The following is an 18,098-nucleotide window of genomic DNA, read 5'->3' on the forward strand; positions in this document are numbered from 1 at the left end:
CTTTAGTAAATCAAGCCCATAGTATTCTTATTTAAAAGCTAAGACATAGTTTGGCAAAGTAGCAATCTTCATCCTACCCTGTGATACTTTCAAATTAGGTGGTGGGAAATTATTACAAAAAAAACCCAAAACTTTTCCTGAACCAGCTCAGCATAAGTGAGAAAAACAATTACTCCATTAACCCAGTATATTTGAGAATGGTATATATTCCAGGATATAGTAATATAGTAAATTGGAAAACATGTATGTTTCACAGTTGTTTTAACCAGTGTCTCTTTTTATATATCAAAATGCTATGCAGCAAAAAAGCGTCTGAACAGCTTTTCAGAAAACATTCACCTGAAATTAATTATCTAACTACTGCTGTGATACAAGTTTTAAGATTTTCTTCAGAAAATAAATCTCTTTGCTTGAAGTGTTAAGGGCCTTTAATGTTAATGACATAACTAGCATTACTTCAAGTTTATTAAGACAGGCACAACTAGCATTCTTATGCAGGCAAGGTACAGAATATTTTGTTTAAGAAAAATGCTGAACCTATCAAACCTGCAGTATTTTGTTCTAGAGAATGGCAGCATGCACTTATTTGTTCTTTGATGCATCAGATAGAGATGTCATGGTGCCCAAGTGAATTGATTAGAAATGTTTGATTTTCCTGAAAGATTGTGAAGGGTAAATTTATTACACCTACCACTTAAAATACATTTTAGCTACCCTGACATATCTTTGATAAATATTTGAGTTGCCTAAACAGCTACAAAAAATAATATTAGTAATTTTTAAAGGAGCACCCTTAAGTAACATTTTTCACAACAATAGAAAAGAAGATTTTTTTTTTTTCAAAACAATAAATTTTAATGCTAAAGCAGTTATAACCAAAAGCTATACAGAGTTTTGTTAGAAAACTTTTTCATAAATATTGTTCAGTTCCCGGCACTTGTATCAATAATTAAATTACAAACGATAAATATGGCATCATGGATATATTTACAAAAGTTCTTACAAAAGGCAACTGTATACTAAATGGTCACAATCTGTGAATGAACACACATCCCATCCTGAAAATATACCCAACAACAGCTTTGACCCTATCAGACAAGGAATACATTCACAAGTGTAATGCTTTGAGAAAGTTCAAGACATAACAAGACTTTGGCACTGTTTAAGAATGTGAGATTATAACAATCACCATAAAGGTGTAAAGATTTTTTTTTTAGCTGTTAAATACACCATTTAAGAAACTTTCTATAGTTTATTTAAGAAAATAAAAATGTAATGTTGTTAAAATGAAAGAAAAGAGATAAGGAATGTAAATGCCAAAATATGTTTTCAGATCCTGAGAATAGGACAGAATTAGTCCACAGCCTTCTTTAGGAATAAAACAAATCTTCCAGGGTAAATTCAAATTACAAAACAAAGCCCTATACTGTTGTTTGTGTCGTAAATGTCATTACCATCCTGGAAGCTTGGTCACTAAGTTTGATTTGGTCCTTTTATTGAGCATGATTGTGCCTTTGTAAAAAATGTTTTCAGACATACCACTCGTTAAAATTAGGTGGAAGTAATCCTGGATTGTGAGTGTTGCTGTTAGTCTGAATTACTGCTGAAGTAGTTTTGGAAGTTTCCTCACTACTGGCTGATACCATTGCTGGTGGGGTGGCAGATTCATAACCTGAGCTGGCAGCTGGCGATGAATCAGACCCTTGAGATTCATGTACCTAAACAGAAACAAGAAAAAAATGATTACACTCATAATTCCTTTGAAGGTGTCAAAATGTTGTGGCCTAGTTAAAAAGAATTTACATAAATGTATACACAGTAAGGCCTTAGTATCAATTTGAGACCAGTACTGTTGAATTCATAACATAAGGTTGAGAGCTACTGTCAATAATGAGGAGAAGTTTTCCACAAACTCTTTTACTATTTGTATACGATATTAAATCATTTGTTAAAGTTTTATCATAAAATAACTAAGTAATATATTTTAAAGATTGTCAAAATAAAATATGCAGTATATGTAAAAATGCCCAAAGACCAAAATTTTATAATTTAAAAAAAATGTAGCTATGCTATTTTTTTTTTAGATTTTGCCAAATATATATTATATATCATTTTTCAAAAGCATATTTTAAAAATAATTAACGAGCAATCACTAAGTGAGAGATATAATTATATTATTATTAATAATAATAATAATAATTCATGTTAGTAATAATAATAACATCAATAATATTACCTTCATGTGTTTCCTTAGAGAGCTGGGATGTGTGTAGGACTTATCACATACTTTGCAGATGTATGGTTTGTCTGATGTATGCACATGCATATGCTTTTTCCTGTCACTGCTGTTTGCAAACCGTCGATCGCATCCTTCAAACTCACACTTGAAGGGCTTCTCACCTGATGGAAGGATATAGTGAATGTTATGTAGCTGTAGTTGCAGAATATAATTCCAGTCATCGCTGGTCTACATTTTACAGTTTCGCCCCTTTGGATTCCCCTTAATGAAATTCACATTGCTGGCCCAGACTGGACAATTTCCTTGCTAAATATTCCCATACGTTATCTGCATATCATGTTGAAATATTTAACAAGCCAAGCTGATGTTTAATAGGATGCAAAAAATAACATTGCAAGTATACAATTTTATATTTTAGCTTTATACAATAAAGCTAAACTACCATCTTTCAGCTATATTGAATGATCTTTACATAACAGCAGTTTAAGCAGGACGTATTAAGAATACAGTTACCCATAGTTTCTAGTCAAACCACATTGTCTATTAGGAAATAGAATCAGTTTTCAAAAGTCTAGGCAAGTATTTTCTTCCAGACATGTTATATGAAGGCAGAAATGGATGTTATTCTGCACTACCTAAACTCACTTTGCTTGCAAAGAGTTTAATTAAACACAGGATTCCAAATAAAAATACTTTGACAAAAGTATCACTGCTTTAATTAGGAGATGTGCCAATCAAGAGTAAAAAAAGAGCGGAAGTAAGTGAAAATGAGATTTAATTAGCATTTCTATAGTTTACTTAACAGTATGCAAGGAACCAAACTGCTTTGGAAGTGAATCATCACTCAACAAACTCTTATTTGTTCATTGCATGCAAGAGACAAGACAACAAAGAAGGAATAAATGCTAATAATATTGTCTTAAACTAATCAAGTCAGTGTTTATTGTCAAGGTTTGATTTTAAACAGCAGACCTTCACATTTAAATAACAATAAGAAAAGAAAGTATCAGTTTCAGTGTAAAAATCATAATGTTATACTGATTCACAGATGCAGGCCTAAAGCAAAAACACGTAAAAAATATATATAAATGTACACACAGGCACACACACTCAAACACATATATATGCTGCATATATTACACATAAATATTCTATAAATATATATGTATATATCTCAATCCCTTACCTGTGTGAGTTCTTTTGTGGATCTTTAGATTTTCAGATCGTGCAAATATTTTCCCACATCCAGGAAAGGGACATGGAAAAGGTTTTTCTCCAGTGTGAACCCTTATGTGATTAACCAGTTTGTACTTTGCCTTAAAGGATTTTCCTCCCCTAGGACATTCCTCCCAGTAGCAAATGTGATTAGTTTGTTCTGGTCCCCCAACATGTTCCATTGTCATATGTGTAACCAGCTCATGCATGCTGCTGAATGTCCTGTCGCAGGCTTTCTGCGGTCGGTTCATTGGTGATTCCTCTAGCCACTTACATGATAATTCTTGTTTGATAGGTTGCCTCATATATCTAAAAAATGCCCCTGGGCCATGATGAGCTGCTACATTCATGCCCATATTCATGTGGTTGTAGTTGTGGAACTGGGCAGCAGCATAATGATCTGTCCTGGGACTAGGCACAGCTCTGTAAGGATCTGGACGTCCAAAAATGTCTCCTCTAAGACCTAAATGCATTTGTCCATTTACCACATGTCCATTAGGTGAAGTGTGGCTGGAGCTTTGTTCGTGGAGTCCTGGAAAGATCAGGTGTCCTGGAGGTTCAGTGATTGCAGGGGGTCCATGGCTGGCAAAAAGTCCATGCTGACCCCCTGGTGAGGCAGCATCTCCAATTCCAGAATTCCGATTTCGGAAAAGAAAATCTCTAGTGGAGTTAAAGGCAGCACCTCCGTAAGATGGCACCTGCCCAGCATGGTGCCCGAGCGCGTTGGCATATCCAGATGCCTGCGGGGTAAAAGCTGAGCTCTGGCTTGAGGAGAGATCATGACTGGCTGGACTAAGCTTGAAAGCCGCAGCATGTGAAGGTTCAGCAAATGGATTAAGCCCCATGCCAGCATCTCGGCTGGACATTTCATGATGGCGAGATGTCCCAAACCCTCCAACTCCCAGGGTGGGAAATTGAGGTCCTCCATCTAGAAGCATTGTCATGAATGAGCCTGAGCAATGCAGACTTTCTGAATGGTCAACACAAGATGCAGTTCATGCAGAAGCACTGATAAGAAAAAAAAAAGTTTTGCTTTTATTCCTTTTGCTTGTAGAAATCCAGGAAACAGTTCACCCTCTCCAACAGAGTAATGTCCTTGGACTGATAAAGTCAATCACTCACTCCTCACACATAAACCAACTCAGGAGGCAGTCTGAACTGCACCAATAGAAACTCAGCTGGGGGAGTGTCATGCGAGCCCAGCCCCAGGCACCCATTTGCCTGTGAACTCTTGATTGACAGAGTTTAGCATTGAATATGGCAGCTTCACTAATATCTGTGCCCTGATTGGTCTGCTCAGGTTTAGTATTTGCAGGTAAGCTTAACCCTTCTGCTGCTGCAAGTGATATATGTATATATTTAGAAAATATATATGTGGCAGGCTTCTCCAGCACGGCATGTGTTAAAAGATTAGGAAATGCCCAAATATTTGTCTGCAAGATTCCTAATTTAAGGATGTCGCTAACCATCTTTCTAAGCATCACAAACGTGTGATCAGTCTGTAAACTGTTTCCTTTCAGTGATCCTGCTTAAGACACTCTGAAGCCACTCACTAGAAAAAATAACAGATACAAAATTATTTTTCATGATTTTGTATCTTGGAGTTTTTTCATGATTTTGTTTTCCTTGTACTGCAGCTTTCAAGGCTTATGTGCATTGTGTGTAGCTTATGTTATAACTGTCCTACTGCTTAAAATCGCATTCATAGCTGGAGAACTAAGGGGAAGTTTCTTCTTCTAATTATTATTATTATATGGTATTGTAATTTAAACTAAAATTACCTCATGCCATATTAATAATAGTATTTTATAGAAATGCAAAGCTAAATGTCCTTTGTTTTAATTTATTATTATTATTTTTATTATTATTATTATTTAAGAAATACATAGCGAAAGATTTGGTTTGATTTGCTGTTTATGACTCCTAATTTTTCCCTAGTGACAAAAAAAGAGTAAAGAGTTAACTGCCTGCTGAAGACAAAGAAGAGTGTGAGGATCCCTGTTGTGTTTGTTTTCTGAGTTAGGATTTTAAAACTTCACAGACCAGTTTTATGAGGGAAAAATGCATATGATCACACAATACCTTCATCATATAACCAGCACTAAGACACAGAGAAAAGGTTTTTTTAAAAAAAATACAGCATTTGTCTAGCAATGCTTATAAGCTTTAGACAGCTCTATAAATTCCATCCTTTTCTGTATGGGAAAGCATTTGCAAAGAACTATAGGGAGTAAGATTGAGAATAAAAGAGAGAGAGAAAGATGGCCGTAATTGTAATATCCTGAGATTTGCTGAGCCCAAAAGTCTGTCTATTGAGCCACTTTCACAGGATTGTCGCTGTCTCTCTGCAGGAAACATAAAATCTGATCAAGTTCAGAGACGCATTGAGAGACTGCTTCAAGCAGTGCTTTATAACTGCAGTCTTTTCACATCCTTCCCCCCAATCAGCCCCAGGAAAGAGTTCACATTCTTTATTTTAGAGTTTTGCAAAAAAAAAAAAGAAAAAACTCCACCCCTATAAAAATCAGCCTCACTACTAATGCCATGTCTCATCAAAACCAATCAAAATTCATGCTACACATCCAACAAGAACACACTAAAAGTTGAAAGGTGAGTCCCTCTTGTCTTAAATCATTGCATCTTAAACTGTGTTTAAGCCTAGTTTACTGTATGTTTGTTAGTCTTGGTGGTGGTATAGCATGTCTTCAAGGATGATGTAGAGATCTTATTTTTTGGACTGCACGAGAACCTGCATTTGTAGCTGGAATGCCTGGGAACTTGTTTTTTTTTTTTTTTTGATGGACGCAAAGCTTATCCCAATGCAGTTCTAGGCTTTGATGTTCCTTTGGTGAATGCAGTACATTTCAAATGCCCCCCTAGTCACAGAGACTCCTATAGAAAGCCGCAAAGGTTTATGGTGATTCTCTTGTTCTTTCATAGGTGTCAGCAAAGTTTTTCAAACATATCCCCTTTCAGTAGTTTATTGGCCTGTTCCAAAGCAAATTGCTGTTTTTTGTTACCTGTTTATGTGACTGAGTACACACTCAACATTGTTTTGATGAGATAATTCATTAGGTTAGGCATATGTTGTCTTGATTCTGTGACAGAAAAAGGACATAATTTAATTAGACCATCAAGTGAAAATGTATTGTCAAGGGTCTGTGAAGTTCTCCTCTTGCAACCAGTATGGATAAATGACCTTTACTGTTTTCGAAGCCTGAGTAGTAGTCCTAATGTCTCCTTCTTCGATTTTTGACACTCCATAATAGTATACTTTACTTTCAAGTTAAACAGAAAAAAAAACTGCAGCTGAATATGGTGGTATTTTGTGACACTGGTTTTACGTTCCAGTGTCTTCCCTTTCTGGGAGGTAAATTTATCCAGATGTGTGAAGACATTTTCTGTGAAAATAAACACTTGTTTAAATATAAAATGCATGCTCTGTCAATTAAGCTTTTATAAGATCTTTAAAGAGGTGCATTGCATATTCAGGAGCACCCACAGTGCTATAAACACTGCTACTAATGTAGATAGCTTTACGTTTTATATATATATATATATATATATATATATATGTGTGTGTGTGTGTGTGTGTGTGTGTGTGTGTGTGTGTGTATGCATGTGTGCAAGCTGCGTGTGGTATATATAGGTGTGTATTTGTGTGTGTGAGTTGTGTGTGTATGTGTGCAACTTTACTATAAAATAAGGGTTAAGTGATAAATCTAAACAAATGGATTACATGCTCTATCACCCATTCATGTAAATTCATATTATTATATCATACATACTGTAATGTGAAATGCCACCATTTATTCATAAAAAGTCACTACACTGCAATAACTTTACAGATGTAATATTATTTTTATGGTATATGATCTTATATTGTATGTATACATTTACAATGAATCATCAGGAAAGAATTACATGTAGCTAAATACATACATACATACATACAGACACCTATGTAATGTAGATGGTCACAATCAGATAGTCACAACATATGGAAGACACAAGTATATTATATTAAATTATATGTATCAGCTGTCTTTTTTTTCTTAACATGTTTAAAAAATAATGTTGACATGCCAAACATTGCAATGCAAACTCGGCCATGTATGTAAGCAGGGCCATAAAATGTCTATAACGTGTTTCCCCTACTCCAAAAAAAATAAAATAAATATATATATATATATATATATATATATATACACACATACACATGCATTCATTATATATATATATATATATATATATATATATATATATATATATATATATATATTTTAGCTTCATTATTATATTGTGTGTTATACTTTACATGACAATATTTATGGTTTATGTTAGCTATGTAGATGTTACCTTGTCGTCCTTCATAATTTTTTCTACTCATGATCCACATTAAAAGTTACTTCATATTTATTTATTCTAATGACTTATGTGTATATGACTTGTTCATCTGTATATGTATTGTAATTGTGAAATAATTTAAGGGAAACTAGAAGCAAATTAGACATTTTCATTGTTAGTGTCAATCAGTTCAGTCTAATCACATGTACACTTGAACTTCGAAGGGACATATTGAAGTAAACAGGGCCTTGGGTGACAAGAGAAAGTGAGAGGAATGACTGTTGACAAAAACTTTGTCTTACAAAGAAATCAGGACTTCCTAACAGAATCTAGACACTTACTCTTGATGCTTAACATTCACTCACTGTCTATGGGTCAATCTATAAAGAGAGAAGAGAAAGGCAGACATAGAAAAAAGTGAGAGAGGCAGAGGAGAGGTATTAGTCAACCACGAGACGAGCTCCAAAAAGGAAAGCCTGAGAAATGTCCATGTAAAACCACAGGATCTTTCAAGTAAAATAAATAACACTGATAAATATGTCAGTCAGTATAGCTGATCATTACATCCTTTGTGGTTGGTGCACTGTTGAGGTAAAAATGAGACAACCTCTTAGGCCTACTATAATGTACATGTATCAAATACCTGGTATTGTTTCTGAAAAAACACTGAGACATGACTGATGTACAATATATCTTATGAGTCAAACTTTAAAAGTGAAAAAAAATCTGCTTTGGTGAAAAAAACATGTAGGTAATTGAACATTATGGAAGAATGAATCTGATGGATTATGTAAAATCTTCAATCATAAGGTCGTCCATTGACGCTAAAAGGCTTACGTCAAATCCATGGCTAACATCTGGTGTGTGTTATGTAGTTATTTTGAAATATTATATCTGTATTCAAAGTACACAGGAAATGCGCATTGACTAATAAATACATGTATTGCCACAGAAAATAAACATTGCCTAGTACGTTTCGGTATTTTATTTTATTGATCTCTCTCAAACTCTTTTCTACCCAGTGTTGGTAATGGATACTAAGGTAGTATCTGAGTAAACAGCAGAGTCATTGGAAAATTAGCTGGAATATTAAAGGCTTACACTGATGTGCTAAACATTTTAAATCCATCTAATGTGCTTTGTCTTTTAGGCAGACAACAGTCTTCCTGTCTCAAAGCACATTCTATTCTTCATCTATATGAGTATGTTTCCAACATGCGACAGTGTCATAATCAGACACATTTTCTAATACCTTTAAAAGCATACAATATGGTCTGTAAACTGGTTGAAGCACTGACTGTTGATATCTGTGGTGCAGTTCTAAAACTGACATGGCTTCCGCTCACTCTCTTCCACACGTAAGCCCTGGCTCTAAGACTGGTCTGCTCTTGTTTAGGTGTTTCTTGTGTGTGGTATGTTTAGCAGAGAATAAAAGAAAGTTGAGAATATCTCAATCAGTGATGAGGTGACCTGTGACCTAGAGGGTGCTTTTTATTGTGCTAGTTCTTTTGAGGGGGACACACAGTTTATTGACCCTTTCAGTGGATGTTTGCCCTGAGGGGAATCCACAAGCACCAAGTTACTTATACATAGGACAGCTAAGCTTGCCGCCTGTACACCCACAGTATTTAGCGTTAGCAACAAACACTCTTCACAATATGGTGCATGTAAATGTGTGTGTGTGTGTATATATACATATATATATTATATCTAAACATTACATTTTAACATTATAATGATTATAAGAGCATGTAACCTTTTTCAATATCCATGCTCACATTACTTTAAATCAAGCATACAAACAGATTTCGAATTATATTTTTTCCTTAAAATATAATTTTCTTGAGGAAATAAACATGACTTTGCTAAAAAGTCATAAATCCCCTCCATCTTTTAACAAACAAGTCCATCAGTCTTTTTGATTTGTTACATTTATTACTCATGTGTTTTTATTTTTTTACTTAATATTCTATGTAAAATCTTTACAAACCATAGATATATAAATATGAGGATAAGTACGCATTTATAATTACATGTATATGTATCATATGTACTTCTAAGTGCTGAATCATGGGTGGATATCCCAAAAGTGTATAATCACTTGTAATAATCTTTCTGTACTCTAAACTTATACCATGATATATGTATTTATTTATGTGCATGTGGCACTACAATTGTGTGCCACATGAATGACTACATGCATATGTTTATAATACTGCATCGAATGTTTTCATAATTCATAAAAACACTTTTTTATTTAAAAATTAGGGTTCAAGAGAAATGAATAGGGCAGTAGATGCAAAATATTGTGCAAGTAAATTATATGTGCAAGAAGAGCTTGGCAACAATGCAACAGTTTAATTGTGCTCACGGTCCCTTTGCTCTTCTGCAGCTTACAGTTTAATAGTGACCATACACAGCCTTATATTTGCAAGCAACGGGACAGGACAAATTCGAGAAATGCTTGTGAGAGTTGGGGGCCTATTGACCCATGCACTGGTTACCTTAAAGAAGCAGGAACTATCGCACATAGATGTTTTCCAACACATCGTTTGTGAGTTCCATCCTATAAACAACTCTAGGCAGTCTAGGTGCTATTAAACATGTGAGTGCAATATTTAGATACGTACTAAATGTTAAATCTCTATGCAGCTGGATGGCAATCAATCCCTTTTCCACAGAGAAAAGAGAAAGATGTTTTCACTACATATGTGCCACATCAACATATTGGCTGAGATAGAGAAGATCACTGCTAGTCCCAGCAATGCACCTAAGGAAATCCAGATGTCTCAGTTTCCCATCACCTTACAGCTTGAAAAGGAAAGCAATATTAAAGAATAGGACATCACTTGTGACAGTCGGGTTATGTAGGAGGTTATAAACATTAAAGTACTTTTAGGAAAACTGCGGAACTTGCTATTGCTCCCAGAGATTTAAAGTACGCAGGTAAATCCTTACAACCTATGTCTTTCATTTCTTTATAGAAAGGCATCATGGATGATACCATGCATGTATTGCATTTATATATCAGCTGAGTCCAGGAGGAAGACTGTGGCAGATCCTGGCAGCCCAGAATCTAAGCAGTGACTGACAATTCACTCACTGCTTATCATACTTGATATGAGGTCTAACTGTTTATGGCCAACCAACATGGACACAACTGATTTTTTTAGGGGCCTATTCACACCATATGTCTGTACCAGGCAGTTTGAACAATGCAGTTTGAACATATAGACAAGGTAGTTTTCCTTGAGTCTTATGAGTTCAAAGCATTATACTGCAGTGGTGTGTGCTGATCACAAATGGACATGCATTACTGTTTTTCATCGTAGTGTTGCAACCAAAGGTTTAAAACTAGAAGAATGAAATGTTACCTTGTGACATTTCGATAAAATTAGTAAAAAAAAAAGTAAACAGTGGAATGTGTCACTTTTGACACATGGGCACCGCTCCCATCAGATCTCATGCTAGTGGTTGTGGTATTACATGGCTGCTGGTTTGAATAAGCCCTAACGGCCAAGAAGGAAACAAACAAGTTTCATTTTGTGGCTGTGTGTTATCTTTTTGCTTCTTTACAAAAGTAAGTAAAACTAAATAAAAGATTTAAGCTATGTAAAACTATGACATAAAGAACTAAATAAAAGAATAGCTCCATCACAACAGATTTATTTAACTCTTGCAGCTATGGCATGTGGAACAAACCTGATCCTAGAGCTGGGCCAGACTAAGTACAACAGTCAGGAATATAGTTTATTTTGAACTTCCTATAAGGCTGTACCATTATGTAACAACCATATAATTTGCTTCAAAACAACTTTTGTCATTCTTAGTGTTTTTTATAACACTTTTTTAGGCCAGCAAACAGGTCCACTTCAAACAGTGAAACAAGTTTTGAATTGAAACAAGAATGGTTGATAAGATGTACCTATAGCAAATCACCCCTTAAACATTTACATCTTGAGAAAAAAAAATTAACAATTTAAATATTGTGGCCAGTGTCTAATGTATTGCAAATATGTATTTCCATGTTACACATATGACACAAATTGATTTTTTACAGCCGTACACTGAGAGGCCACATGTATCTCTAAATTGAAGAGCTTGTAATCTTAATAAAGGTAAATAATTATGAGATTTAATCTTATAAAACATAACAACACATGTAGAAACATATATCCCTGTATATATGTATATATATTACACAAAGCCTAAATAAAGTGCAGTGTAGTGTATTTAGTCCTTGTCACTGTAGAGCATACAGTATAATGTCCCTACTACACTGTTACACATAGTTTAGATTGAAATCATTCGATATATCAACACAGGATCTGTGTGGCTGTGACAAGTGCAGCCAAAGATACCTATGCAAACACGGAGGAATATAAAAACAATATCATATTAGTGCCCTGGTTGGAACTGAAGGTATAGCTCCGATACTGCAAACAAGCAGTGTCAGACATTCCTACCCTGCGTAAATGTATATTCTGCAAGACTTCACAAAGCCCCAAGCTTAGTCCCTCCCCTTAACGGAAGTTGCAGTCCGGGAGCAATAAGACCCCTAAACATAAACATGCACGTAAAATTCATATATAAAATGACTGCAAGTGCAGCTGTGTTAATCGTTGCCATAGTTAGATTTGCGTCAAAAATAATTTTTTCATTGTATCATGTTAGATAAGCAAATATAAACCTATCAAACACCAAATTAGACAACCTTGTATTTATTTCTGGCATTGGAGCTGTTGAATTTTGCCGTAAAAATACATTTAAAATAGATTAGGGGAATTAATGCAATCAATCATAGTACCACCCACCTTCATAATCTAAGCATCCAGACATTGAAATAAGATTATACAACATATGGTATGTACCTTGTTGATCATACTTATGCCTACAGTTTTGATGTTTGCACTCATTTATTACAAATTCTTATGGTAATGGAAAAAACCAATAGGTGGTTTAATACAACAGCTATTTGTTTCTTCCATTACCATAAAAAGAATTATATTAAAAGAGAGGTGTAAGCTTCTCGAAACAAGAATGTGGAGAGTTTGGCATGCACAAATATTTTAATTTTTAACTTTAATGACCAAACACTGTAACAAAGCATAAAAATTAAATTAAAAAAGAAGACATATAAATCTGGAAAGAGAGAGGGTCAGACAGACAGGGAGGCAGAAAGTCTGATTTACAATACCTGCAGCAAGACAACCAGAACAAATATGCTTCTGAATACTCACCCATCAGATTTTGCATATCAGCCATAGAGTAATAAAGTGGGATAACAAGACAGAGAAAGACTTGAAGAGGAAAATAACAGTAGGGAAAACAAGAGGAGAAGGCACATTGGAAAGGAAAAAATATAAGGGAGGGAAGGAAGAAAGGAAAGGAAGGGAGGGGAAGAGAAGGGAAGGGAATAGAAGGGAAAGGAAAGGAAGGAAGGAAGGAAGGAAGGAAGGAAGGAAGGAAGGAAGAGAAGAAAGGGAGCTTATCTACTGACTATATACTTCGTGACTCACTGTAGTGCTTGTAATCACTTATATTCTGTCACAAAGATTTTTTGAATCAGACCAAACAATTAAAAAAACTGGTATGTTTGTTAAACAGAGTAATGCTTTCTAGCCAAAATATGTCAACTTAGATAGTAATTTTCCACTGTTGCAGCTCACTTCCACTTCATATGACCTGGGTTCTGGTAGAAAATTACACAGTCTCGTACATAAGCAATCAAAAGGGTCCCTTGAGCAATTGAGGTCTTCTTTGGACCATGTGGTAAGCCGCCTGATTGTGCGCATGAAAGGTTGAAATCCCCCAGGAAAACAGGCTAAGTCTCTCCATCAAGAGAAGTACAAGACTTGTGCCAGAGTCTTGGCTTTTGTGCTAGTAAAATCGGCGCTGTTCTTTCATGGGTGTGGAGATCCCCTAGGTCCATTGTCAGTTAAGAAACTTGTTTGTGTTCAAAAAAATTTAAGGAAGCCAGTAGGCAGATTAATCTAGTGTGCTATTCATTACTTGCCAACATTCTTTCTGAATACAACAAGGTTACACATTTTAGTGAAAATATTTCTGCATTTTCCTGTCTTCAGTCTCCTGTCTACTTGAAATTTCCAAAATCATTCTTGCCAAAAGCATACGTTTTTGTACATGTATAAAGGGTGTCCTTGTTGATATGTTGTAGTGCAGGTGTGCATCTATGTGTGTGCGAGTATAATCATTGTAGATATGAAGTTTAAATCTTTATCATTAGATAGAAATCCCTCTATCTAATATAGTTTCAAAGGAGAGGAATAATGGATGGATGAATTAATTTACTATAAGGATATTGCTATGTATGTCAACAAATTTATATTTCCTTTCAACAGCCAGTTAGGGAGAAATTTCAGGGTAAAAAAACATTATTAAGGTAAAAAAATGGTTTATGGTCTATTTAAACTTTTGCACTAAGTGCTCTCTACTACACTTTAAACTGTACCTGTAGTACAACAAGATATGCATACCATTCTCCTATGCATGTTTGTGCTACATTTCTAGCAAATCCTCCTTGTTGCACTTTAGCATGTTAGTTGTTTCCAGCAAGTGTATCTTCCGGAGGGATGAATGGCTTCATATGTAAAATGCGCTAAAGATGCTTTTAATGCATACAGCTACAAACAAAATGCAGAGAGTTCCCTCACCTTTGGATAATACATACAGAAATGTATATTAAAGTACACACAAAAACATATCACAAATTATAAAAAGAGTAATAAAATAGTCCTTCTATTTATTATAAAATGTAAACATTTCATCAGATCATCTCCTAATAAACACATACTCTACATATTTACATATTTTTAATTTCAGTTCATAACCTATTTTTTATTACCATAAAAGGCAATAAACTGAATATGCTATTTTCGCATACTTAAAATTAATAAAATTAGAAAACTCTTTTAGAATGTCTCTATATATTCTGGTATGTGAATAAAAAAAAAAAAAAAATATATATATATATATATATATATATATATACATATACACACATATATATATATATATATATATATATAATTATTTTTTTACACTGAAAATTAAAAGTGATTGTCAATATTTTATTTCTTTTAAAAATTATACTCAGTGTCAGGTAAATGTAAATACATAAAAACTATAAAAAAAATAAACATGGTACAACTATATTCTGTGGAAAAGCATACTATCCAAGCTTACTTCTTTAAGAAAACTTTTTTTTTTATACTGGTTGACTGACACCTTTGCCCTCTCCTAAATCAGAACAAAAGAAAACCAGCAAAGTGGGTAACAGCAGGTAGCTTCTGGAAACCACTGCATATAAATGAACCTACCTTGCTATTAGATTGTATACCTATTTAACCATTTGAAAGCTAACAATTCACCTTTTGACTGTGAATGCCTTGATGAGAACAAATTTAGTTAAGTCGTTAACATATGTTTATCTACCATGAAAGATACCTTTTCACATTTAAAGTTGCCTTAAGTTTTAATTAAAGTCCTAGCTATCAATCATGAACCTCTAATACACAAAGATTGCATTTTATAGCTGGAATTGTAATGCATTTGGCTACTAAACTCTAATAATGCTTGTTGAGTATTTTTATGCTATCCATATCATAAGTTTTTTTTTTTTTTTTTTACTTTTTAGTGGCAGTCATTAAACATGAATCCTTACAAAAAAAGCTGAAGTTGAAGGGCTTTAATTAGTCGCAACTCACAATGACAACACTGGTCAATTAGTATTTGTCTGACTTTAATCCTGTTAGTCCCGTTATTCTGTTGTTTAAATTTAGCCCAGATCATAAAACCTATTTCCTTTCAACACCTAAGACACTCTGACCTTCGCCTTGACCCAATGACCCCTTTAAAGAGATAGGGTGACATATTGGAAACTATCTTAGTACATCTGACATTTCTTTGTTTTTTTTTCATAATTTTTTTTAAAGCTTGCATTCAGTCTGCTGATTTCCCTCTCTTGTAAAAATTAACCTGATCACACTGTAAAACATTTTTTTCTATAATTTCTTAATTAAAAATTAAACAACTTATTATATCTAAAAATAACCACCACACATTTGAATTGATAATTTTATTGTATTGTGTTATTTTTTATTATTTTACACAAAATTGCTTTTACAAGTCACATGACCAGCAGCCTGTTCTGATGCAGAATAAAAATGGAGTAACAGAGTATGTGTGTTTATGTGTATTTGCAAGAAAACTGACAATGCACACATGTTTTTGGCAGAAAAATGAAATACTGTACTGATAAAAAATCATAATAATTGAAGACACACTTCTTTCCTTCATTCTCAAAGTAAACATAGCACATTTCTCTACAATATTCGACTCCAAGGATTAGCCAACAAGAAGAATCATTACTCTGAATTGGCTTCAAAGTTTCCCCTGAGATGGATTTTTGCAATATGTGCCTTATGCGAAAAATCCATTTTTTTAATGCATGACATTTTTTTGTAAAAATATTTATAAAAAAAAAAGGTAATTATTGCTATTTTTTGAAAATAACTATTTTTTTCTTCATTTAGTTTTGCCTTAATTTCAAGGGATAACAACAATTGATAAAGCAGGCTGTTGAATGTTATTTTCTTCTATCGTGCAGCACTTTTCAAAGGATAGTGTGATATATTTTAGAAAAGAGATCAAGCTGTGAAGGTTTGCGTGTCTTCCCTAAACTAAACTAAGCTCTTGTCAATCAAGAAAGCCCCAGTCCAATCATGGTGCCCCTTTCCTGAAAGCACATCATCCTGCTGTGCTTTTATACATCACACTGAAGCATGTTTTGATGCATTTTTGCTATCACTTTTAGGACTGTGAACTAGAAGAACATAATGCAGCAAACCATTCTCTCGAACAGTTTCTTGCTGAAATCTTGTCTGTGATTTTGCATGCATTGCTTCTAATACGTCCACTCCAAGTACAAACACTGACAAAAAATAAACATGTCAAAAATAAGTGAATTTGCTTTGAGTAATCTTACCTGGGTTTTGCCTTCTCCTGTTTTAGTGTGCACCCTGGTGGTGACAGGTATGAGTGCTCTGTTATCTTTTACTTACATTGTGTTCTTTGCAAACCCACTCATTTCACCATAAGGGCAAAGTGATTCACTTCTTTATTTGAATTTGCAGTGTATGCTTGTAAGATACTGTAACCAGCAAATCATAAATAAGTTAACTAAAAATCAGTTGCTTTCCATTGACACATTCTGCTGATGTTGCTATTCACTTTTCCAGTGCAGTTATTTCCCTCTCTGGCAAAAATTTCTTGTTGCATAGTGAGATGATCATGCACAAATATTTTGAGAAATATCAAATATTTGCTCCAAGGAATCAATGAGCAGCACATCGAGACAGAAAGGTACGTTCTCCATCTGCCACCATTTTCACAACTTTCATAAACAAAAACAGACATTTTCACTAAGGGAATGCAAAGTGCAGAAGCAACCAATCTGATCATTAATTTCAGGTTTGTTGCCATGAGTTACTGCTCATTAATCATTCTCATAGCTCTTTTCTTTTCTTTTTAATAGGGCTCAAAGTCTTAAACGTTAGTCATATCTAGACAGAAATTGTTGATTGATATGAACAAGTACTGTATGTTCCTTACACATGGTGGGAAAAAAATCACATCAGTACACATTGTCTTCATTACAAGAGAACAAATGGGTTGGAAAATATTGTCAAATGTTCCATTTATCTGTGCTGTTAAAGCTGAAATGAACAGAGTAAATCTGATGCCAAGTGTTATTGCTGCAGAGGCAATATTAGGGAAATATATAGATGCTGGGTGAACAGGGGTTGTGAGTGTCCCTAACCATTCACATTTCCAACTTTAAATTGATTGTAAAGTGTTACAGTTTTTTCTTTAAAATAACAAACTTGACATACTTACCTGCTCTGTGCAATGGTTTTGCACAGATCAACCCTGATCCTCCTTATCTGGGGTTCCCAGAAGCACTCCTGGCTCCTCCCCTCTGCAGAGTACCCTCATAGGAAGCTGCTTCCTATGGGGACAGTCATGCGTGCTTGATCCTGATCCGGGCTATTTACGCCTATTCAGACACACAGCCTGGTTCGGCCCCTGCTCATAGGCTTTGACTGACAACAGCATGAGCCGATGGCTCCTGCTGCTTTCAACCAAGCCTGTGAGACATGGAAGAGGGAATGTGCAGATGTGCACAGTGCTGGATCAAGATCAGGCTCAAGTGAGGATTTAGGTGGTGCTGCGAGGGGAGCTACTATCAAAAGATTTTTTACCTTAATGCAGAGGA

The 18,098-nt window shown here is 34.6% G+C and overlaps 2 protein-coding genes across 2 annotated transcripts in view; one reads left to right on the forward strand and one right to left on the reverse strand.

Annotated features, from left to right (window-relative positions):
* Positions 1–970: 970 nt before the first annotated feature.
* Positions 971–4,582, reverse strand: ZIC3 (Zic family zinc finger 3). The gene is made up of 3 exons (XM_089684981.1): positions 3,426–4,582; positions 2,237–2,400; positions 971–1,718 (listed from the first exon to the last, which is right to left on the reverse strand). The coding sequence occupies exons 1-3, from the start codon at positions 4,396–4,398 to the stop codon at positions 1,530–1,532; spliced, it is 1,326 nt and encodes a 441-aa protein (XP_089541107.1). The 5' UTR covers positions 4,399–4,582; the 3' UTR covers positions 971–1,529.
* Positions 4,583–5,365: 783 nt separating this feature from the next.
* The window catches only part of LOC149456531 (uncharacterized), a 187,836-nt gene continuing 175,103 nt past the window's right edge, over positions 5,366–18,098 (forward strand). Inside the window, exon 1 of the mRNA XM_089684983.1 lies at positions 5,366–6,064. Coding sequence (XP_089541109.1) covers positions 5,994–6,064 — 71 coding nt within the window. The 5' untranslated portion in view covers positions 5,366–5,993. The remainder of the gene's footprint in view (positions 6,065–18,098) is intronic.

The sequence above is a fragment of the Staurois parvus genome, unplaced genomic scaffold (genome assembly GCF_062004578.1).
Source record: "Staurois parvus isolate SC_StPar_1 unplaced genomic scaffold, SC_StPar_1.0 ptg000361l, whole genome shotgun sequence".
In the NCBI taxonomy this organism is placed as follows: Eukaryota; Metazoa; Chordata; class Amphibia; order Anura; family Ranidae; genus Staurois; species Staurois parvus.

Bases quoted from the DNA above. Each gene is read 5' to 3' on its own strand.
- ZIC3 (XM_089684981.1), bottom strand. From the start codon at position 4,398: ATGACAATGCTTCTAGATGGAGGACCTCAATTTCCCACCCTGGGAGTT. The intron at 2,401-3,425 runs GTAAGGGATTGA...TCCTTCCATCAG, and splicing joins CCACAAAAGAACTCACACAG to GTGAGAAGCCCTTCAAGTGT. The intron at 1,719-2,236 runs GTAATATTATTG...GTTTCTGTTTAG, and splicing joins CTCTAAGGAAACACATGAAG to GTACATGAATCTCAAGGGTC.